Here is a 26036-nt window from a genome sequence, read left to right on the forward strand (position 1 = left end):
GTTACATTTCAGAATGCAACAACGAGTGAAATCAAGTTTGCATAGCTTTGATGTTGTTGGTCTTTATGTGAGTGTTGCATGTTCTCAAAGTGCGCTAAGCCTTATTCTTTTCCCTTTTAGAATTTATCTCATATTTTTCGATTAAGGGACTAGATGGATTGAATACCTAGAGCTTTTTGCCTTTTTTGACCATAATCCTTCACAAACTGTCTGAACTTGTCATTGAGAAATATCTAACCGTCACTGTGTATGTGCTGGGCTACCAGATGGTACTCTGCCAGGTCTGGGATAGAGCCTCATTAAGGAGCTGGAATATATCAAATGCAGCTCACCCTGACCGACTTGTTACTGCCTATATTCAATAAGTCACCATCGAATACGGTAGGCAGAACCTTCACAATGCAGCGACTGACCTTTTTAAGGTGCATATTCTTTTAATACATTTAAATGGCATAGACCTTAGACTGTAAATATGATGCTTGTTGTTATCAGAAGCCATTGTGTGCTAACACAACAGTTTGTGAAGGGTACATTTTGCTGGTTGCTGATGCTTTGGTTGGGTGTATGTTTAATTGATACTAGGCAAAGTTTTAATTTATTTTCTTTTTCCTGCAGAATAAAAATTAAATAAAACAAATAACAAAAGGTGGTTAGGTGGTCTCCCAACCTGGCCAAGATAGTTTAGTGGCTTACAATGCATTCAAGGTATACATTTATATCACTGTGTGTTCCCTGGGAATCGCACACAAAGAAAAGCCTTCAGAAACGGCACGTAAGCGTATAAGCTGTTTAGCTTATCTAGCAATTGTAAATTATCCAATGCTGGAAAAAGTTACAGTGCATGTCTCGCTTTTGTGTGGATGTGTGTGTGCGTACACTTGAATCTCTTTTCCAACTCTAATTACTGCTGTTTGCATATCGCTGTGCTTTGGGTGAACTTTTGAGAAATGCCTTACTGACTTCTTGCATGGCCTTATTACATGTTGTGTGATTTGCTTTGTTGGATGCATTTTTTATTTTTTTTTAGCTTTGAAAACAAAATCATAACCAATGTCTCAGCTATAACCATCTGTTGTGGGTGTCAGTACCATAACCTTGCTGTGGAATCATGGTTCAGCACAATTGGAAAAACCACATCAATGATTTGAGAGATGCTGTACACTTTTGAAAGCTCAATGGTAGTGTTTGGTTTGCCTTTAACCTGAAACTATATTGGATTTCAACTGTTCTTTCATTCATTGATTAAAAAGGAAAATAATTATATGTCATTGCATTTAGAATAAAAGAGAATAAACAAAGGAATTCCATATAAACCAGCTTGGCCAAGAGCTTCAAAGAATTGCCATCTGTACTTATATGAATCATGTTTTTTATGTCGATCAGACTTAAGGAGCAGTTTGTTTTATTGTCTATAGGGAACAGGCTCTAATCATTTCTGTGAGTGCAAGCTTTATTTCCAGACAGATTAAAGGAGAGTTACTGTGAATTACTTAAATTATTAAGGGTGCCTACACGCTCGAGTTACGCTGCGTCAGAGAGCACTGTGAGTCCATTGATTTCAATAGGGATTTCAATTGGACTTGCACGGGTTTGCAAAAGTTAAGCTCTGTTATACAGCCAAATGTTGGTCAAATTGTAACTTGTGCTACAGCATAATGCAAAAAAATTAATAATTTTAATCAGTGTTTTTGTCTTGTTTTCCAGTAAGCATAAATCTCACTGAGATAATACAAAAAAATTAAATCCTGCACACTGCTGATGCTTTCGAATAAACAATTTAATTAATTAATATAACGTTTCGGTCATGTGACCTTCATCATGTATTTGAAAACAAATAGTGTATCACATGCATATTTAAAAGTTGAAGTAACTAATCAAGATCAATTACAAACCATCATGGCCAATAACAATCAGTAAAAGAGTGACAACCTATCACTTTTTTTAAGCATAAATCTCACGAAATGTAAATTGTATTTATACTTAATGCAAATGTAGTGAGAAAAATTATTTTAATTCAAGATATCTTTTCCATTGTACGTTGTTGCCTCACTGTAACCCAGATTTTTTTCTTATTTAAAAAAAAGGAAAGAAAGAAAAAGTATGGTCTAGACCTTTTTTCTGGTAGTCAACATTATCCAACAAATACTGTCGATTGATCTTAATTTGCAACCTGGAATATTTCATTAAGGATGTTTAGATATTTATTGGAAAACAAGACAAATATTTATGTTACATAGACATCCATTGACCAAAGAGAATTTCAAAAAGTGGGTTCCATTTTTGCAAATTCAATTTGCTGTAGTTCCGCTTGTTTTCAAACTGGCTCGACATCTTACGCGTTCTTATCTGTCAAACACTGTAGGTGCCCTAAGTTTCAAGACTTTTGGTCATTAACTTCGTAAACAAGATGGCTTGAGTGCTTGTTATTTTTGACATGCTATAAAACACATGCAACTGTGAACTGGGGTTGGGGGGGTTCCTTCCTGTCTTCCCTTTTGTTTCACCTTTCCTATGTTCCTTTCCTTGTCATAAAAATGAGCACCTTCACAAATGCACCTCCTTTCCACCAGAGCACTGATACACTCTCCCCTTCCATCTGTCTTTTCCTACCCAGAATTCCCTAACTACCCAACATCACCTGATGGCAGAGAGATCCCACTGGAGCAGCATAGTTCTGGCGCTGCCATCGGCGGCGCGGTTGGTAGCGTGGCCCTGCTGGTCGCCGCCATAGCACTGCTCGTCTTCTTCTTGCACCGTCGCCAGCGCACCTTTAAGGGTGACTACAGCACCAAAAAGCATGTGTTCGGAAATGGATACAGCAAGGCTGGTGGCATGCCTGCCCATCCTCCGATGCCCAAGAACCTGCAGTACCCTGACGACTCGGATGATGAAAAGAAGCCAGCACAAGTAAGTGGGCCCGGTGGTTTCGAGGGTGGCAATCGGGATTTTGACGGAAACTCCGAGGACTTGAAGAGACCCTACTTCACTGTAGATGAAGGCGAAAGTCACGATTACGACGAACGGACTCTAGCATTCCAATACGACCCTGAGCCCGAGATCGCAGACGATATGGTCTCCCAAACCGACGGCTCGGTTATTTCAAAGAAAGAGTGGTACGTGTAGAGTGGCATGCAACAAAATGGAAACAAAATTACAACATTTTGCGCTCTCCTGCATCCAACCACCACCATCACTAAATCCCCCATCCGCCACGTGTTTTATCCCAATCTTCACCTCACCTCACCCCACCCCCCTGACCCAGTAACCTCTGCTCTCATCAGAGTCCATCGAAATAAACAGCTATAGAAAAATTGCTTGCAGCATCAACACATCAGTATCATTACATATCAGCACGCTTTAAGATGAACCTGCTACAACAGCAAGAGGTAATCTCAATGACTGATGCCAATCAACATCCACTAAAGCTGGACAGGCAGGTTGCTTGAAAACTATTACAGTGTATTATCATTTTTGTCTCATTTTGTTGTTATTATAAATGTATTAAATGTATAAAAAAGAGACTGTAACTGTTTTGGGAAGAGGTATTTTGCTGGTCATATTGTGAATGTCTTACACTGGATGTACGATCTTTTTATTGTTCATTTGTCTTTTTTATCTCATTACCATATTGCCTTTACGTTAAAAGTCGTTTTATTGTTTGTTTTTTGTATAATCTTGCTTTTTATATGGAGTATTGGTTACCAGAAAAATGTGGAACTAAATTAGCAATTCTTACAGATATATGTGAGGTAAAATTAGCATTATTGTGTCTCTGTAAACATCATGATTTTGCTGTTCCTAGTGCAACCCATTGGCACACCCATCATCCATGGGACCTATTGTCTGTAGGTCCAGAGCTAAGTGACTAAGTGGCATGCAGTAGCTAAATGCATTGCCTGAAACAGTACGATCCAATGGAAAAAAGAACATGGGTGCGGACTGCTGTCCAAAAACAGTATTTATTTTAAGACACTGCTATGATGGCTCAACGTTGAGAGCTGAGTGGCAGATCTGCAGTGCTAGTCATGTATGTACACTGCAGTCAAGCATGCAACCTTTTGGAAATACTGCAAACACCCACCCCTGATGCCGAAAACTGATGAGAACAAGTGAGGAGCAAATGTCCATGACAGTTTTTGTTGGTCTTCGTCCATTCATCAGTCAATCCATCCATCCAGAATGTGCCAACATGTGTTTTGTTTTCATAGCAGTGCTTTAGCCAAGTCCATTTCCTCTGAACTCATAAAGGCATAAAAGGATAATCCTGTATAATATGGTGTTGTTATAAAGCCAGGGTGATTGGTATTTAGATTTGGTGATTTAGAGTGATCAATTATGAGGTCAAAATGTTTTCAAGATCTTGTAAATATGAACAGGTTCAATGATAAAGTTTAGGTTCCACAAGCCTTTAACGCTTATGTCAACCACCATTTAGAGACTTTTTATGGATGCAGTTTTTCCTAGAGCAGGTAGTGTTAAAGCTGAAGTATGTAATTTCTACACCATTAGAGCCTCCAAATTGTATTGCAAAAATGCAAAAATTTGTTTTCAAAGCAGCTTCCTGAATAAGCAATCTGTCTGCCATTGGTCAATCAAAGAAGATGGTCCAGCCCTCAACTCGCGACAGTGGTTGAGTAAATGTTATTGTGTTTGTACAGACAGGTCGCAGATTTTCATTGTGCCACAGAGACAAAGTTTTTACAGTTTTCCTTAAAATTAACCTATGAATGGCATACTTCTAGTTGTCTCTGCTTATTAAGGTTGAATAGAAAAAAGTATTTTAACAGGGAAAGTTACATACTTCAGCTTTAATGGCTTGAGTCATGGGAATGAAACAACGGAAATGTGCAAATTCTGAAGCCAAAGTGAGATCAGAGGTGCACATGGCAGCGACTGGCTACCATTGCCCAGAAATATGGGCACCACAGAGAGGCATGAAACCACCAGGTTTATGTACTGTTGGATATTAAAACCACAGGATCTGTTGCTGTTTCAGCCAGGAAACCATTCCAAATCTTTTCTCAATCCTCAGAGTTGGCTACAAACATTTAGTAAATTTTAAATGAATACAACTGCATCAACAAAGAGTTACAAGAAAGTGTAAACACATCAAACATGTAAATCTTTGAAAGTTGGAAATTCATCAAGTTATATGGACATCAGTCAACATACCTGGCAGGCTGCGAAGCCTTAATTTACAGCATGCCTCTCTTTTTTTCTTTTGTACCACTTTTTTTCCAGTTTAGCCAGAGCCTTCGTCTTATGTGTTGGCCGTTCATGGGAGAATACCGCCAGACTTGGATTTAGGTGTTTGTGAATGGTAGAGCAGTTGTCAACAATAGGATTTCATTTCCAGAGATGAATAACCTCACTAAATGCATATATATATATATATATATATATAAATTACAACTTGCTTTGGGTGCCACGTTTGGACGTTTTCCCAGAAAGTGGAGCTCACACACGCCCATACTATGAACTACACTTGCAGCTTCAGCCACTGGGGACAGTGATTACATTTTCAGGTAAGCACAGATCAATTTCAACAGCAGAACTTTCGACCTTCTGTTGCCGAATTCACAGCGTTATCAGTCTGTTTAAAGTAAATGTGGTAAAATGTCTTAAATGTAGATGAGAGTACTGCACTGCTATTGGTATCTGAAAGCATTATCAAATTAGTCAAAATAGTGAACAAAGGGGTGGGGTTTAAATGGAAATTAATGCACGTTCGAATTCTGCTGGTGCCGATTACCTATGGGAATACGCATACACCTATGTAACTTGTGAATCCTCAATGCTAGACCTCATACGTACTTTGATTTGACTTAAAATAGATGATGAATAACTGTACATTTGTCGCTTGGTTTTATGATAAATCTTGTATTTTAGCTTAATAAAGTCAGTGTGCAATTTCATATAAATTGCAGTGCCTATGACATGTGAGATGTAAGGTTTTACTTTTTTATGTCCGAGACCTTTACATATATATATATTTTTTTTGTTTCTTTATTTTTTGTTTTGTTATTGTGTCCTGTCTGCTCTCACTGTACATCAAATTTTAAGACAGCAGCATGATATTATAGAAGTTGTATTTTTTTTTTTAATTGTCTTCAAGCAGCCCATCTCTGGTCCATCATTACTTCGGTTACCAGCTCAAAATTGGACATTTTGCTAAAGCACAAGCCTATGTTCCAACAAGTTAATTTACTGTTTAGTTATTTTCCTTTCTCTCTCATTAACATGTCGTTTTGACCCATTCACCCAAGGGTCCTTTTTATTTTGTTAAGCAAAGCACAAGTTACCCATTCACCAAATAGCTGTAACGGCTTTATATGTCTGATAAGAAAACACAAATTAATCGAATCATTTTTATTGACCCATTTCAACTGTTTTTTTATTTATTTATTTTTACAGTAGTCTGTCTGTTGGCGCTGTTGGTGTTGAGGCTTCTTGCAACATTTAACAGTCTGCACAAGCGCATGGGCGTACTTTTTTATTATTGCAGTTCTAAAGACAAAGTTCAAAAGTATTGCTTTTTATTTCTTCTTTAATATTTTCTAGAATAATTATTGGTTTTCCATTCCAGCGCCTCATGTCTTTCTAACTGCCCACTTCAAAGCCTGACATTCCACTGTAAATAATGTATGTAACTTGGAAACTATAGGTGAGTATAGTGTATGTAAGGGGTTGAACAAAAGTCAGGGACTTTGAATGCAAACTGAACTAGGAATCGAATTAGACTGCTCAGTCGATTGGAGATGTATAGCTTATTGCCATAAATCTACTTTAACATTGACTTCGATAGATTGGTTTTGATATGTCAGTGGGTTCTGTATAGAGACCTGGGGTTGATGCATTACAATGACTTTGTACATAACTGTAACAAAACAAATGACAAAAACCGAAACAAACAAAAAGATCTTGTCTTCATGCAGCCATGTGAATGTATGTCTGCTGAGGTCGGTAATGATATGAAAAAATATATATATTGTTCACATTTGTTGACCCAGTGAAGTAAACTGTATTTGCTTTAAAACATTAAATGATTTCAGTGTTCAAAGATACTTCATCCCGGTTCACTGTTTTTATTTGTGTATTTTCTTCTAACTCTGTATGGTACACATTAAGTTCTAAAAGTGGATCTCTCTCTCTCTCTCTCTCTCTCTCTCTCTCTCTCTCTCTAACATTGGCATCAGCCTAACTTAGCCTTACTGTTGTCATTGGGAAGCCCTAACTGCACTAACACTTGAACATCTCTAAAGTTGTTAATATGTCAAATGGTTAGGATGCTGTGTATATGTTGATATTGTACATGTAGACATCTACCCAAACATACAAAAATGTGCATGTACACTTAACGCACAAATTAGATATCCTTGCGTAATCTTGTACTCGCATTAGTTGCAGTTAAATTACTTGTAACTCATGCATTTGACACAGCTTTTAAGAGCTTTCTTCTGTGTACAATAGAACGCCCATAATAAGCTGCAGAATCTAATAGTAACAGCTGGATGTAGCCTCCCTACCTTGAAAACCAATAGTTCTCTCAAGCAATGCAAATTATTCACTTTTAGAATTTAGACAGTTTTAATCAAAAACAAAACAAAACAAAAATATTACAGCATTCATTTCAATGTGAATAAATGATACAATGTGCATGGTCCATTTTCACAGCATGGGCAATTACTTTTCCATCACTTAGTGCTTTTAAAATCAGCTCTTCATTGGCTGAGCCAGCCCTGAAAAAGTATTCTCAGATGGGAATGAGAGAGTGCAGACTTTCTTACTAGGGTTCCTGGAGAGCAGCTGTTCCTGTCTATCTCCTCAAAGTGTTCTTTGTATCCCCATGGGCCTTTTGAAAGCATATTCACTCGTGATAAGCCTAAATGATACAGAATCAGCCTCATTCCCTTCAGTGCTGCCCTCCATGCTGTGGCACCCAGCAGCAGTGCAGGGGAAGAGAATTTGGCTACGTGCAGACTCTTCCATATGAATGACACAGTCATAGTAGGAATATGAATTTGATATGAAATAGGGTATTTAAAGGCTTGTCCCAAGCCAAGGTTACACAAGCTTGTTTTTTAAATGTTGAAAAGTTATTTGGTAACACTTTATTTGAAGCCTGTATATACAGTATAATGCATTGAATGTATTAATAACACCGTATAATACACATAATACAAAAACAAATAGTTGGTTTTAATAGAAAAATAATGTAAAAATGTGACAGTGAATGTGTGTAAATTAGTTAACTGTAGATTAACAAACCATATCTGATTAAAAATATATTTAAAGACAGTGCATGTGATTTCATTGTAAAATAGTGTTATTTACTGTCAAATATTGTCAGATTCTTTGGTACAAATAGTTAATAAATTACCTGATAATTTACAGTAAAATGTTTATTTAAGATATTTTTTACATAATATTTTTTCCAAGTATGAAGCAGCAATATTTGTGTAATTCCAGTAGGTTATAAACTGTAAATTTAATGTCACCAATGCCAATTCGTAGTGCATTAAACGTTTATTTATTTATTTATTTATTTTACTGTAAATTTACTGTTATTTTAAATACTTTTTGTTTTTACAGATTTTTGAAATCAATAACAACAATTAGAAATGCATTTCAATACAATGTATATTTATTAATAATTATTATAATCATAATAATAATTATACTAAATAAGCAAATAAACAGACATGAATTTGATATTTTTATTTAAATTGTTTGGAGATTAAATGACTTGTTTCATGTCAAAAATGAATCTATGAAGTGACATGAAATACATAAAACTAGAACAACTACATAGAACATAATTTGAAAACGATCAATGATATAGTTAAGCAGTTATTATACAAAATATTTGGCTGCATGATTGACCAATCAGTCATGTAGTCCACTCCAGAGAGCCATATTATAATGTATTCTAATGCATCGTAACTGTGATTCTAATACATTAAGCATGCCTTGGTACTGTTTCAACTAATATAAAAACAGCCTTCATAGGAATTGTTACTAGTTCCTCTTTTCCTGTGTGTGTGTGTGTGTGTGTGTGTGTGTGTGTGTGTGTGTGTGTGTGTGTGTGTGTGTGTGTGTGTGTGTGTGTGTGTGTGTGTGTGTGTGTGTGTGCTGGCCACCCACCCCCTCGTGTACCGTTCCGGCCTTCATAGGTGCTCGCTAACAGCACTTGCCCCTACAGTCTGTTAAGGCTAAATGGGGGATCTTTGTCTTTGTGTGTGTGTGTTTGTGTTTGTGTGTGTGTGTGTATGTGTGTGTGTTTTGTATAAATTGTTTGAAAGGAAAGATAAAGTAGATGTTCAAGGTTAAGATTTAAATTATAATGCAGTTTCTCTGATCATATAACTGATTTAATGAATTCATTTGATCTGCACAACTCATTGCAGTTTCCATAAAGTCAGTGTTATAAAAGAAAATTAATTAAAAAGATATTACATGTTATAAAGCCATAATATGGTAATACAAACTGACAATGTCAATTCAGTCTACTCTCGAATTTGCAGGTATTCACTTTGAAACTGTGAGTATTTTTCTGTTCGTATTTCAATTGAAATTGAACCTAATGTGTATGTACATAGATGACACATCCTGTACTCTTTGCTCTTTAGCATTTATTTAGTTGGCAGTTTTATGATACAACCAGAATTAATTGATACTGAGTGCGTACTCTATATTTACATATTTATTAATGGTCAACCTTTAGCTCTGAACTAACAGTTCTGAGTTTACCCTGTACAGTAATTCCATAATTGGATTTTATAGTCTGTGTCACATGAATCTATATATCTCACCAATTTTGCCACTAATACCATTTTCCCAGACTAGCATCAATGCATCTGTGGTACTTCTAAGAGGAAGACTCGCAGACTTGAGTGAAGTTTAAGATGACATTTATTTGATGAATTATAAAACAGTAATGTAATGTCTCTCTTTGGCGTAAGCCCCGTCCTGTGGTCCGAAGAAGTTGTACACGGAGATATGAGGCAGGGGCGATGAGCCTACCCCGATACAGGACAGGACTCAACAAGTGGTGGTGGGGTGGTGGAGGTTGCCGTGTTAGCACACTGAAGCAGCAAAGTGATAGATTGTGAGCAGACCTATAAAGCAATGGCTTACATCTGATTGGCTAGGAGTTACCTAGCTAAAGGTGCGATGATGTACAGCTGCTAGTCTTCCCGCTAGAACTATGCTGCGCTTACATTTCTCTACTATACAAAGACAAGTAGGGTCTCACTCATTTTGTTTATATATATACATTTCCAATATATCGCTCATTATAAAGTAGAACGTAAGTGCTTGTTACGGGAGCTGTCCAGTCCAAAGGTGCTGATCACTTTGGCCAGTATATCCTGGAGTTTGTCTTCTCAACTTGAAAATAATAAGGAAATACTGACAGACATTGAAGTTGTTTGTAACCTTGTTGAGGTGCCGAAATGTATTACCTAACTATCACAGAATTTATTTAAAGAAATAATTGTAGCTTTAGTAAGATTTCAGATGTATTGATGCTCAATCATAGAGATTAATGAAATCGACTCAATAAATCTGAATCATAAGCGACTCTCACATAGCCTAAAGTTCTGTTCCTTTGTATGGAAAACTGAACAAATGCACAGAGAACAGGATTAAATTGACGTGCATCAGTACTGAACTACTCATAGACCTGTCTAAATATGAATAGATCATCTGGTTAGAGTGCAAGGCACTGTGTAGGCTACTTGTACTGCCATTATGTATCATGCAATTTATTACTGCCTTGTGAAAATACTATAGGCGAGACTATTTGAAACTTCCATTGTAGGAAGGAGGAAGAGGAGGAGGAAGAGAGAGAATCTCTCATTGCACACTCTCACGCTAATCTCCTTTTTTAACCAAATTTGTATTATTTATTAGGCATATTTATTTAAGTTTTAAACTGCGTGGTCACATTACTCACGCATGTCTTCTTAAATAATCTGTTTAATAAGAACATATCGTCATTCTGTTGCAATTACAATTATCCTTATCAAAGAAAGCTAATACAACATTATACTGTATTACGTCTCTTGTAATATACTGCGAAGGATTTTTTCAGCACTTTTTATCCTCTGATATCGTTTTCAATGGCTTTCCAACTATCAAATATATTAATTATAATGTCTCATAATATAATTAAATGTCTCATTGTCTTTGATAAACTGTGAAAGATTCCAGAATGATACGTTTAAGTTGCACTTAATGAGCGGTTCATAGCTCTTGTTTATTTAGGAACATTTTATGAACTACATCGATAACGATGCTTTTGGGAAACGCGACATAGAGATTACTATTTAAGTGCTAATAACGGTCAATTTAGTGCTTCGGGAAACCCAGGCATGTTTTACTGGATAACAAGATAAAGATACTGAGTAGATTAAGACTAGGAACTGCTGCTCTTTTATTGAGACATCATTGCTCATTTCTAATCTCCAACCCTCAGATATGAACTATTACTTTCACTCAAATTAAAGGTAAACATATATATATATATATATATATATATATATATATATATATATATATATATCCTCTCAGACTCACAAATATTATGTTTTCTTTTCTTCATAACACCAATGTCTCAACAGTTTACTAAAGATTTGTGCAAAATCTTATTTCTTACAGTTTTACTAAATACTATAAGATCAAGTACTCGCTCAGATATATCAATGGAGAAAAATGCCTTTTTACATTTATGAACTTGGAGAGTAGTGATAAAAACATGACAGTGAGCCAGCATGCAAAATGATGACATTCAATATAAAACAAGAACTACAGCTGCTCTTCGCAAACACATCAGAACAGCCATTCTTCATGTTTTAGCAATTTGTTGTATTCACCAGAGATTTCAAATGGAACTTCAATCAAAAAAGCAGAATTTCAGCATAACCAGCATAGCACACATACAGATACATTTTTCATTCTCATCTTCTTTGTCTTATGTGCAGTTTACAATGTAGAAAAAGGTAGAGTACTCATTATAGAGTACGTGTATAATTATAATGATTATCTTTAAAAGTACATTGTGATATCATATGCTTTTAAACCATTAATTATCATGCAGGCCTATGTTTTTAAATGCAAGTCTTTGTTCGCATAACTAAATGTTTGCATCCAGATCATTAAGTACAAAGTACACAGACAGTTATGTAACATGCAGTACCACCACTCCCTATAAGCAGACTACGCAGTCTGCGTAGGGCACCAACTCCATAGAGGGGCACCATCTTACCCTAGGAGGGCACCAGAAAGTCCACCGGCTGCCCTTAATCGCATGTTATACGTTATTCTAGGACCCGAAAGCAGTTGCGGAACACAGATGATCGTTTCGTGCTCATATCACGCGATGCCAGATTCCACTTTATTATGAACATTATTTTCCCTTGGACACTTAATTAATTAACCCTTTTGGACAGTTTTACATTTATTATTATTTTATAAATGCCTCTCCGAGGCTTGACGCCATACCCACTGTGTCTGTCTCTTGCTCACCCTTTCACAGCACCTAGACGCACACTAGCAACCACCCTAAAAACCCTACCAACCACCTAGAACACCCCAGCAATGACCCAGCAACTGCTAAATGCACCGTCTTACTAGCCAATTTTTCCAATGACTTTCAGGTGTTAGCTTCTTTAACATAATCACCGGCCAGGCAGAGGGATACAGAGCATGTATTAGTGTCTCACTTGACCATCAGGACTCCTTGCTGAGTTAATGGCTTCAAAAACAAAAAAATCACATCCGGCTTGCTTGAAAAAATCGTTCTGCCACTGAGATGGGGTCTTATGTTCTCGTCAAGTGACCACTGACCTTCTTCTTTTACAGAAGAACAGACAAGATGTCAAGCTGATATGAATGTCTTTGTCATTCTCAGATTCTATCACCAATCTTTTTTCCTGCCTTTTTTTTTTTTTTTTTTACTAAAATGAGCCATAACAGTCTGTTTTTATTGGATGTATTTCATTACTTTCTGAAACCACCCTATGGACATTCGTTCTACGACAAGCCTCAATTGGATAAATAAACAATAAACAATAAGCTGCAGAACAGACACAGGGAGAGAGAGAGAGCGATCTCAGTGACTTTGAGAACAGGTACTTTTCAATGAAGAAATAGTACAAAAGCAACTAATGACTAATACAATTAACCACAACCTAAATTTTCCAGTTTGGGCCTGTTTTAAAATACAACTTTGTGAAAGCCAACCAAACCTATGACAATGCAACAATGTAACAATTTTAGCCTCTGTTTTGGCACAAATCAAGCAAGCTAGATCTCTGAAAATATTCTAAATCAATTGCAATTGTTTGTGCTCACGTAGTACTCCTGTTGTTCTTTCGGTGAGCTCCACTTCACAGGGATCCGATGTGTCACCCCTACACCATTTTGTGTTGGGAAGTGTGACATACCTCAGAGTGAAAAGTGTGTGATCTCTGTAAAACTGTCTGCAAGTGTGACACCCTCAGACAAAATTGAGTTGACTGGAGTCTGCAAGTGTGGGCCAGCTTAAGATTACCTTAGCAACCACATACCAGTCCCCAGGCAACCATCAAGAACACCCTAGCATCATCCAGTATACCACAGCAAGCCCTAGCAACAACTAAGTGTACATTAGCCACCACAAAGCAGTCCCTTGGCAACCACCCAGAACACCCTTGTAATTAACCACAACACCCCAGCAAAGAATACCCTAGCAACCACCTATAATTCCCCAAGCAACCATCCAAAACATGCAAGAAACCACACAGAACACCTCAGCAACACCCTAGCAACAACATGCAACCACCCTGAACGCCCTAGAAATGACATAGAAGTGCACTAGCAGCCACCAACAGCACTCCAGCAAAGAACATCTTAGCAACCACATAGCAGTCCCTTGGCAACTACTCAGATCACCCTAACAACAACTTAGAAGAACACTAAACAACCACCCAAAACACCTCAGCAACACCCTAGCAACCACTAAGATGACCTTATCAACTACATAACAGTCCCCTTTCAGCCACCAAGAACACCTTAGCAATCATTCAGTATACCCCAGCAACTACCAAGACACACTGTAGCAACTATTGAAAACATTATACAAATCACATAGAAAAATAAAAGCAACCACCCTAAAAACCCTAGCAACCTCCCAGAACACCCAGCAATGCCTTAGTAACCACAAAGCAGTCCCTTCGCAACCACCCAGATCACCCTAGAAATGACATAGAAATGCACTAGCAACCACCCTAAACACCCTAGCAAAGAATACCTTAGCAACCACATATCAGTTGTCTGGCAACCACACAAAACATGCTAGCAACCACCTAGAAGCACATTAGCAACCAGCCAAACCACCTCAGCAATGCCCTAGCAACCACATATTAGTCACCTGGCAACCACCCACAACACCCCAGCAAAGAATACCTTAGCAACCACATATAAATCACTTGGCAACCACCCAGAACACCCAGCAATGCCTTAGCAACCACTAAAAATACCTTAGCAACTACATAGCATTCCCCTGGCAACCACTCAGAGTACATCTTGAGAGCATCATGGCAACAAGTTTGGCACATGCAAGCACTTCCTCAGAATACGTATGTACAAATACAATGCAGTTTGTGCTTTGCTGTGTGCAGCAACATTCTCTCAAATTACACTATTTAATCTCTTTGTTGCTCAAACAGAAGCTTATCAGTTTTATATAAATTTATATTTCAAAGGGTTTAATTGGGGATGTGTTTGCCTTGTGCACCATCATTATTGTTATAATGAGAGCACCACCTCTTAGTTGTATGTTTATTTGCTTCTCACTGACAGCTCTGTAAATGAGCTGGTGAGCAAACAAATGGATCAAGACTCTGGGATTAATTGGCTGGCATCTTTGAAATGAAAGTGAGCGATAATGCCTGTGCAATCAGAGCTCCAGTGCCATCAACATTAAGAGCTGGGCATGATGCTAGCAGCACACAAATCCAGCTGGGCATTACTGCTGTATTCTCCGATCAAAGGCAGCAAACCAAGAGAGTAGAACCCCAAAGCCAGATCTCTCGTGGAACTGCTGATGCCTTGTTCTGGTCAAGCAATCTGAAGTGTGTGTGTTAGAGAGAGAGAGTGAGCTCTCTTTTGTTTGTGAGTTGTATTCATTCATCTTTCTAACACCGTCTGGTTCTTTACGTCAATGCAACTTTCTTTTAGACTCTTGAGACTGTGGCGTCTGTTTTTCTTACTGCTTTGTCTTGAAAGACAAAGTCTTGCAATATAAAAAACTAAAATAAAAGAATCAATGTTTCTATAAGTTGTTGGGCTACCTGCAAATTCCAAAGTTGCATCTCAATGTCAACATGCAGTTAAAATTGACCGTTTACTTTCTTAATGTATGTTCCTGATCTTACTGCACAATAAAGTTGGGCATGTAATAAAAAAATACCTTCATCCAGGTATGTAAATGCCCACTTTTTACAAGCCAACCAATTCCTGATAGATAAAATCAAGTCTCATCCTTCCTTTTTTCTCATTGTAACAGTATAAATGATGGGCAAGGAGGAAGCGGGAACCGGAAGAAGCATCACAGTAATATTTTAATGAAAACTTAAACAAAAGGAAAACATAAAAACACACATGGCAGCTACGTGTGGCTCTCTCTCTCCCAAACCACAAATTATATAAAAATATACTGGTAATTGTTTGTTCATGATACATAATGCATTAACTAATTTTAACAAATGGAAACTTATTGTAAAGTGTTACCATTTAAATGCCTCTATATTTAGGTTTGTACTGTAGCGATACACTGTACAGTACTGTATAAATATGTTTGGTCAACCTGGTCTCATAAAATCATGTTACTATACCTACATTTTTGCTAAAATGTTTTTACATGGCTTGTTGTACATATCGTGTCAGTTTCCTGGTGAAATGAACACAAGAGGCACTAAAACAACAATACCAATAGGGGATAAACAATAAAAAAGCCTAATATACATAGAAGGGAGGTGTGTGTGCGTGGAAAGGAATGGCATTGACTTATAAGGATATTTCACCCAAAAATGAAAATTATCCCATCATTTACTCACACTCATGCCATTTCAGATGTGTATGTCTTTCTTCAGCAGAACACTAGTTAAGAAAAAACATTTTTAGAATACAGTAGAATTTAGCTCTGTAGGTCCATTTACTGTAATGCAAGTGAATGGGTGCCACAATTGTGAAGCTCCAAAAAGCACAAAAAGGCAGTGTAAAAGCAATGCATACGACTCTGCTGTTTTCATCCATATCTTCAGAAGTAATGTGATAGTTGTGGCTGAGAAACCGATACATTTTACAAGTAATATTTTGCTCGAAATTCTTGTTCTAGTAGGGGGCGATATGCATGAAGAATGTGAATCACCAAAAATAGAAGAAGAAGAAGATTGTGAAAGTGGAGACTGTGCAGGGAGGAGAATTTATAGGGGAAAAAATGATCTGTTTCTCACCCACACTATCATAACACTTCAGAATATATCGATTTAACCACTGGAGTCTTATGGATTACTTTTATACTGACTTATGTGATTTTTCAAAATTTTCTACATTTTGGCACCTATTTACTTGTATGGACCAAAAGAGCTGTCAAATTCTTCTGAAAATCTTCATTTGAGTTCAGCAAATGAAAGAAAGACATAAACATCTGGGATGGCATAAGGGTGATTAAATGAGAGAAATTTTCATTTTTGGATGAACTATTCCTTTAATTTAAATACTCAAGATGCACCACAATTTCAGTGCTGATTGCACCTGCTTAAACTGAAGTAGTTGCTGTTTTTTTGCATTGAAATACCTCACGCAAAGGTAGTGCAACTAATCAGTGAATTCTTCCCAATGACTTTTATTCACTTTCACACAAATCACAAGTAAACTGCAGGTGGTCAGTTCATAAACACTTACATTTACCCGGTTCTTTGCTCAGTGATATTTTATGACATCTACTGTAAATTACTTTACTATAAGTGCATGACTTTTTAGACTGTTAATTTTAATGATTGCTTTAACCAAGTTTGTTCGAGTGCGACCAAGTACATTTCACTTTCTTTTATGTCACACGGGGGACATTTGACCTCGGAACTGCTGCAATACCTGTAAGCCACGTAATATTATTTAGCAAAAATGTTGCCACAGAATTGTCATGAGATCAGGCTCACTGTGGCGGTCCGGTCAGCTGATTGGGATATGATACCTCCGGAAATATGGACTACAGATATCCTTTATAAAAAATACAACACAATACTAAATGTTTAAAAAGAGCACTCAATAACGAGCAGCTTTTTATACATCAACTGTTTCACTTGCCTACAGAATGAGCGATTTAATTCCAACAGCTGAGCTCCAGATGTCGTTTTGTTTGATTTTTGAACTTCTGTTTGTTTCTTCAATTGTCACACAATTTCATTTAGTTAATTTACAATGTTGAAAATGTGTGATGCATCTAAAGACTTGAGGTGACTGTAGGCTTCTAGAACCTGAGGCCTTTTCACTTTTGGACACTGTATTAAATGTCCAGGCCTTTTAAAAAGGAAGGAAGCTATGTTATGGCTTTTTAGAAATGGCCTGGAATGTACAGTACAGTATATTGTCCAGAAAATTAATCTGGAACACATATTTTAGACCTGAGTTAAATGCTATAAACTAGTGTTGCTGCGTTTGTAATGTTGCTGGTGAAACAGGTCAGAACAGCCTGTTCTCTGTCATATTTGAAGTTTTCTGTGTATTGCACCTATGATGATATTTGTAAAAAGAAACATTTCTGCAGAGTTTGTTAGCCTTACCTGTTGTTGTCTTATACAACGCATGTTTACCTGTCCTTCTGGCCTGCCTGACATCAAACGGATATCAGGAGACGTTGTGGAGCAGAATGAAGCTACTGCTGACAGAGAGTAACTTCTCCGCTTCACCTGCAGAGTCAACAAGCCCACCGGTACTGATTAAGTTACTAGCCTGGATTTGCCAAGCTGCCCTTCCGTGCTGATTCGTGCAAAATGCAAACAAACCTCAGCCCTGCCAGACTCCTGTCCCTTTGTTCACAGGGAGCTCAGGGACACACGGTATATACTGCATTATTAACTGTGGCACAACAGCAAAATATTAAGCATATTTATTATAGAATGGATATACACCATATGCAGTCTCCTCGGAGGTAAAGTGTGTTTAATTTCGCATTCCTAGGTAATGCCAAGAAACTATAGAGAAAATATAGGGCATGACTTGTAAGGCGATACATTTTAACATTTGCTTTATATTATACTGAAGACATAGCCAACTACATTTACAAGCCTGTTTGAATGCAATCAAATTGCGATGCAAAGGGCCGTGGTAAGTCCTGAAGAGCGTGCAAGTTGACATTCAAGCTGAAAGTGTCATAGGAGCACAAAAAACTGATGTGGTTGCTTCAGCAATTGTGTTTTTCATGTCACATTTGAGGAATAGTTTACCCAAACATTTAAATTCTCTCATCATTTACTCACCCTCATGCCATTCCAGATGTGTATGACTTTTTTTCTTCTGCAGAACAGAAATAGAGATTTTTAGAAGAAAATTTCAGCTCTGTAGGTCCAGACAATGCAAGTTAATGATGACCAGCACTTTAAAACTCCAAAAAGCAAATCAATGTAGCATAAAAGTGATCCATACAACTCCAGCATTTTCAATTTGGGACGAACTATCCCTTTGAGGTTCATGGTAGGGAAGAAAATCAACGCTTTTATAAAAACGCATCCGGAAAAATCCCAGTGACTGTATAGGGACCAGACGTGGGAGTGGACTGTTTTGACTTCAGTCAGTGAGCAGACACATAGCTACCACACAGAACACCCTAGCAATCACATAGCAATGTGCAAAACAAAACAAAAAACACTCAGAGCACTTTAGAAACTGCAAAGTAAAATTCTGACAACTACCCACAATATCCGTGAGCATGGTCGCAGCAAGTTTTGCAAAATTTAAAAACACAGATTTACAGAATGTTACATTAACTACAAAGACTGTTAAGTGAATTATTTAGCCAAAGGTTTATACATTGTGATTGCACATGACAGTGTGTCAAGCATGTGTTGCAGCCTTTTAGACAGAATTTGTAACATCTGTATCAAGCTACGGTATATTCACATTTTCCACAATACCAGATTTCCTTCTGGATCTCCACTGTGCAAACTCAGAGAACATACTTCCTTTGTATTCCTTTGTATTAAGTTGACATGGTCAGATCAGAGTCTCTCCAGGATTGTAATTTTTCAGACTATGCTACACAAATAAAAGCAATCAGGGAGGGAAACATCTAAATGGAGTCCTACGGAGTGGGAGAGGGTGCAGAGAATAACAAAATAGATAGAGGCTTTTTGGCTTATACCCTGGCAAGCCCCCAAAATTCACCTTAAAACATTTTTTTTTTTTTTTTTTTTTGGTAATTTATGAGTATTTTCCCCTGTTTTAGCTCTTAAATGGGACAACAAAGGGGAGATGATATATTTGTTTATAGCTGCATTAAAGGCTAAACAGAGCTTCCTAAAAGCCTCCTGCTGACATGCATGGCTGAGTGTAAGTGTTAGTGTCTATGAATGGAGATCAGGTGTCTGGATTGTGTTGTTTTGATCTGTAAGTGACACTGGACAAATCCCACTATTGTCAAAGGAATGATGAGTCTGGCTCTTAAAGATTAGTTAAACAATAGAAGTGGAGTCAAATGTTAGATTTACCATTGATCTGGTTAACCGAACCGTCATGCCCTTCCAAACCGCATGAGATCCCTCAGGTTTTGGAGCCATGTTTATTTTAAGCCCAACATCATTCATTCATAAATATATAAAAATGCATCTTGTTAATCCTTGTGTGCTGTTCGGAACTTTTTAACCTGTTTTGATTTTTTTTCTTTATTAATAAATGCTATCCTTTATCGGAGAGGTACAAGTCTTGGGTACTTTTCTTCCACTAGCTATCTGAACAAACACAAAATTCTGGACTTGATTCGATAAGTATAAGTGGACGTAAAAGAAAAAAGAAAAGAAACAATTGTGACAGGTTTGTTGGACTATACTAGTGATATCTCATTGTCTTTCACTGATTTCATATCAGGCTAACGATATGTTCTATTTCCAAACTCTACCCCTAAACATAACCCTAACCTTTACACAAACATGTGCACAACAGATCAACATCATCTGACCAATTTAAGAGCTTTTTCTTCTTTTCTTTTCTTTTCTTTTTCCTGATGAGGACATTTGGCACTCAAAGGTGGAGAAAATTATACTGTGTACCAAACATACCACACAGGTCGAAGTCAGAGTCTGGCCCCTGTGTGACAAAGTTTATGCAATAATTTTGATGTTTGATTTAAATTACAGGTAAGAAAATAATAACTGTGTTTTTTTTTTGACAGTGGAGCATTGTCATGTTTGACAGCATACAGGTGAAACTCAAAAATTAGAATATCGTGCAAAAGTTCATTAATTTCAGTAATTCAACTTAAAAGGTGAAACTAATATATTATATAGACTCATTACAAGCAAATTAAGATATTTCAAGCCTTTATTTGATATTTGATATTTTTTCACAATATTCTTTATTAGAATATTGTGAAAAGGTTCAGTATTGTAGGCTCAAAGTGTCACACTCTAATCAGCTAATTAATCCAAAACACCTGCAAAGGGTTCCTGAGCCTATAAATGGTCTCTCAGTCTGGTTCAGTTGAATTCACAATCATGGGGAAGACTGCTGACCTGACAGTTGTGCAGAAAACCATCATTGACACCCTCCACAAGGAGGGAAAGCCTCAAAAGGTAATTGCAAAAGAAGTTGGATGTTCTCAAAGTGCTGTATCAAAGCACATTAATAGAAAGTTAAGTGGAAGGGAAAAGTGTGGAAGAAAAAGGTGCACAAGCAGCAGGGATGACCGTAGCCTGGAGAGGATTGTCAGGAAAAGGCCATTCAAATGTGTGGGGAGCTTCCCAAGGAGTGGACTGAGGCTGGAGTTACTGCATCAAGAGCCACCACACACAGACGGGTCCTGGACATGGGCTTCAAATGTCAAACGTCTTACCTGGGCTAAAGAAAAAAGAACTGGTCTGTTGCTCAGTGGTCCAAAGTCCTCTTTTCTGATGAGAGCAAATTTTGCATCTCATTTGGAAACCAAGGTCCCAGAGTCTGGAGGAAGAATGGAGAGGCACACAATCCAAGATGCTTGAAGTCCAGTGTGAAGTTTCCACAGTCTGTGTTGGTTTGGGGAGCCATGTCATCGGCTGGTGTTGGTCCACTGTGCTTTATTAAGTCCAGAGTCAACGCAGCCGCCTACCGGACATTTTAGAGCACTTCATGCTTCCTTCAGCAGACAAGCTTTATGGAGATGCTGACTTCATTTTCCAGCAGGACTTGGCACCTGCCCACACTGCCAAAAGTACCAAAACCTGGTTCAGTGACCATGGTATTACTGTGCTTGATTGGCCAGCAAACTCGCCTGACCTGAACCCCATAGAGAATCTATGGGGCATTGCCAAGAGAAAGATGAGGGACATGAGACCAAACAATGTAGAAGAGCTGAAGGCCGCTATTGAAGCATCTTGGTCTTCCATAACACCTCAGCAGTGCCACAGGCTGATAGCATCCATGCCACGCCGCATTGAGGCAGTAATTAATGCAAAAGGGGCCCAAACCAAGTACTGAGTACATATGCATGATTATACTTTTCAGAGGGCCGACATTTCTGTATTTTAAATCTTTTTTTTTATTGATTTTATGTAATATTCTAATTTTCTGAGATTCTGAATTTGGGGTTTTCATAAGCTGTAAGCCATAATCATCAAAATTATATCAAATAAAGGCTTGAAATATCTTACTTTGCTTGTAATGAGTCTATATAATATATTAGTTTCACCTTTAAGTTGAATTACTGAAATTAATGAACTTTTGCACGATATTCTAAATTTTCGAGTTTCACCTGTATTGTAGCATCATTGCAAAATCTGACACTTCAACATAAGGGGTTTCGAAAAAATGCTACAATCTGACAAATAATATCTATATTTTTAAATAATGTCTAAACATATATCCAATGCATAACTTGTGATAATATCTAGAAATTAAGTTTGTTAGAGCATGAGCTTATAGAGATGGAGCCATCTACTGGGCATAGTTGTTATTTCATGTCATTATTGTTATTTTTTATTATAACTGACCCCCAATGCATGACAAATTGTGATGTTTTGACACTTTCAATTGGCTGAAATTATTTTTTGTTTTTTACTGAAATGAAGAGAACATAAAATGTAGTAATTTGATTTTGTGGTCAGTGAACCATTTTTGTGTTGATTTTTATGTTTGTTTTAGATCATTGTCCTGCTGGAAGATGAAACTAGGGCTCATTGTAAGCTTTCTGGCTTACAGGCATGTTTTTATTTTTTATCTGTTGGTATTTGATAGAGTTTGTGATGCCATATATCCGAACAAGATGTCCAGGACCTCTGGCAGACAAACAGCCCCACAACATTAAAGATCCAGCACCACATTTAACTGTGGGTATTGGGTACTTCATCTCTGTGTGCACCAAACCCATCTCTGATGTTTGCTGCCAAAAAAAATGTTTTGTTTCATCTGACTGTAGAACCCCATCGCATTTGAAGTTCCAGAAATCTCTGCCAAACTGAAGATGCTTGAGTTTGTTGTTGGATAAAGCAGAGGCTTTTTTTTTCCCTTAAAACCCTCCCAAACAAATTGTAGTGAAGTAGATAATGTCTGATAATGTTTTTAGACTTTCTGACCCCAAGACCCATCTAATTTCTGCAATTCTCCAGCTGTTATCCTTGAAGATTCTTTGGCCACTTGAACCATCCTCGTCACTGTGCATGGAGACAATATAGACACACGTCCTTAAGCCAATTCTTAAGATCTCCAGTTGATTGAAACTTGTTAATGATTAATGAGGGGGAAATAGGCATTTTCAATGTTTTGGCTATTTTCTTACAGCCACTTCCCATTTTGTGAAGCTCAACAACTTTTGCTGCACATCAGAACTAAATTCTTTAGTCTAACACACTGTGATTGATGATTAAGTGAATTTGGCCTGTGTGTTACCTCATATATATATATACACCCCTGTGAAACAGGAAGTCATGGCTTAACAATTTAATGTTCTTAGTCACCCAGGTGCACTAAAAAATGTAAAATATGAATGGAAATGTACTTCTGATATATTTTACTCATAAGAATTTCTAGAGGTGCCAATAATTGTTGCCAATGTGTTTTGGAGAAAACTATTTATTTAATAATGAGATATTTCCCCTCTTTCAATAGTTTTTCTTCAATTAAAGTTTTTTCACAGCCTTATTTGTTCATATTTACCAAGGTTGCCAATATTTTTGGCCAAAACTGTATTTTTTTTTTTGTGCCCATTCTTCAGAGGAAAACACTTTAGGAATACTAAAGAGATGTGTGCATAACTTTAAAAAATGGATGAAGTACAGGTGGTGGAATGAGGTCCCGAGTCACTAAAGATCCGAGGTATGCATAAAAGGGTTAATTGTGTGTATTTAGGATACATACGTTTGCTAAAATTAGCCTTAGTAAAACAAAAAAGTTGGCCATTTAATTATTTATTTATTTTAAACATGTAATTTCCATAAAAGTAATTTTGTCCATAGAAGTATATTACACACAACACTGAATTTGAGATGTGCTAGAAATGACACAATGGTGGGAATTCTCAAGATTTTACAATAAATAAATATAAATAAAACATACATCTTCTGTGGTGCATGTACATATACTGTTGGACACTGTTATTAGGCACATAATAATAATAATAATAATGATCCAACAAGTTATTTTATAAATGAGCCCCCTTGAAGACACACATCCACTGATCTGGACAATTGACTTATTCCTCACAGAACTATTAACATAACTACCACAGATCTCATCTTCTGATAAGTTGTATGAGGAACATGTGAAGAATATTGCTATCAGGTCTTAATGATGTGCCCTTTCAAAGCACTGAATCCAATCAAAAGTACAAAACATTTAAAGAAAGATTCCAGGTACCACTGTTCATGAGGATTGCACAATCTTTGATCCAATTGTGCTGATTTGCACCATTAGCCTGTAATATATTATCTGAGGTCTATGCCGACTCTTGTCTGTCTGAAAGGAAGACTAAATCAGTCTCTCATTCTCGTCTGCTCTCCATTTTGACAACGGACAAAACTCATCTCCAACGGGTGATTGAAATAGAGGGTCCTCTTGTGTTCTGGCAGTTCTTTCACGAGTCCCATCAATCAGGACTGCTATTGTGCTGGACAAAAAAAAAAAAACTTTCTTTATTGAATCCAGTGCAGGCTCCTTAAAATTGATAAAATACAGATACTCAAGCCTTTAATATACAGAGAGGTCAATGTAATCTCTGTACTCTGATGGAAAGCCAGTCAACTCTGTGTGCAGTAGAATGGAACATCAGCCCCATCAATTTCTTAACATATGTTGATCTGAATGATAGTAAACATAAATCTTATTATGCATATATTTACATGAATGGACCTAAACAGATGTTTAAAGATACTTACATACTAAGAACATTTCCCAATCTGAAATTGCCCAAAGCATTGCTTGGAAACGCTCACAGTTCAGAACGACCATAACAGAATATTCATGCTACAGAGCAACAAGAATTCAAGATTGCAAGTGCTCAGACATCTTTAATCATTTTTGAAATACAACAGATATTTTCTTCACCATGATTGATTACATAAATGCAAAATCTGTGTTCATGATGTGCAGCAGGCTAATTAATGTTCCAGTGAAAATATTGGCAAGATGCACCTAGAGCAATGTTACATTTTATCTTGGCTCATATCAACCTCATAAAATCGGGCCAATAAACAGCCAAGTTCTTATTGCAGTGTTCTAACATAATCCAAAGACGAAGATTGCAATGTGCCTAATATAAGTTGCTGTAACAAGGTTACTAGCTTCATGGGAATGGAGGAGGCAGGAACCGGCTGAACATTCAAAATAATATTTAATTTAAACACAAATACACACATCTCGATCTGCACCTATTCCTCTCCTCGGCTAATTAGCCCTTTGGAGACCAGGCGGGAGTCACGGCCCGGCCCTCCTCCTCATCACACTCCTCCCACTGCCCTTCTGTCCCCGCCTCACTAGGGCTGCGGAGGGGGACGATGGGAGTGAAAAACAAAACAAAAACTAAAAAAGAGGAGAGGGCAAGGAGGAGTGTCAATTAGAGAGAGAGAACAAAAATTGCTCTCTGGATCCCAGACACGCCGATGCCCAGTCCTCGATCACTCCTCCACCCTCTGGCAGATGACAGCCGCTCCTCCCTGGGCGGACCGAAGCCAGTCCTCCGCCCTCTGGCGGATGGAATGCCCCCTCCCCGTTTTGGCGGCCTGTAGAGAACTCCTCCGCCCCTGGCAGTGGCTCCACCACTCCAGGATGGCAGCGAGCCCCTCATCCCCTCGTGGACGGTGGCCGTTCCTGAACGTCCAGGTGGATGGCAGCAACTCTTCAGTCCCTTGGCTGATGGCCGTAGCTGCTCCTTTGGGGGTATGGCAGTGGGGAGGACTCCATGACAGCGCATTGCTCCTCTTTCCATTGGTCAGGTTTCAGCACCAATGTAACAAGGTTATTATCTTCATGGGAAAGGAGGCGGATTACTTTTATACACCCTTTATGTGGATTTTGGAGTTTCAAAAATGTTGGTACCCATTCATCCCTTTAAAATAGTGCAAAAATCATGTTACCGTAAGGCACTTGCAACGGAAGTGAATGGTGCCAGCCCATAAACGTTAAAATACACATTGTTTCAAAAGCATAGCTACAGGATGAAAACATTATATAAGTTAACATAGTTTTATTCTTACTAACCATATCAGTGTAAAGATATCCAATATACAACTTTGTTGCCTTGATGAAGTAATTCCGATTTTAATGGTGCTACACTTCTGAAATAGTGTGTATTTCAATGTTTATGGACTGGC

The 26036-nt window shown here is 37.6% G+C and overlaps 1 protein-coding gene across 6 annotated transcripts in view; it reads left to right on the plus strand.

Moving 5' to 3' along the window:
* Nucleotides 1-26036, plus strand: part of LOC127622948 (nectin-1-like) — a 331151-nt gene that overhangs the window by 131241 nt on the left and 173874 nt on the right. The window contains exon 6 of one of the 6 annotated variants that reach the window (XM_052097144.1): nucleotides 2615-7064. The exons of the other annotated variants lie outside the window; for them this stretch is intronic. Within the exon in view, the coding sequence (XP_051953104.1) occupies nucleotides 2615-3123 (509 nt within the window). The 3' untranslated portion in view covers nucleotides 3124-7064. Of the gene's footprint in view, nucleotides 1-2614; nucleotides 7065-26036 lie in introns of those variants that run through there. 6 annotated transcript variants of the gene reach the window in all.

This window comes from Xyrauchen texanus, chromosome 29, assembly GCF_025860055.1.
Source record: "Xyrauchen texanus isolate HMW12.3.18 chromosome 29, RBS_HiC_50CHRs, whole genome shotgun sequence".
NCBI classification, from domain to species: Eukaryota; Metazoa; Chordata; class Actinopteri; order Cypriniformes; family Catostomidae; genus Xyrauchen; species Xyrauchen texanus.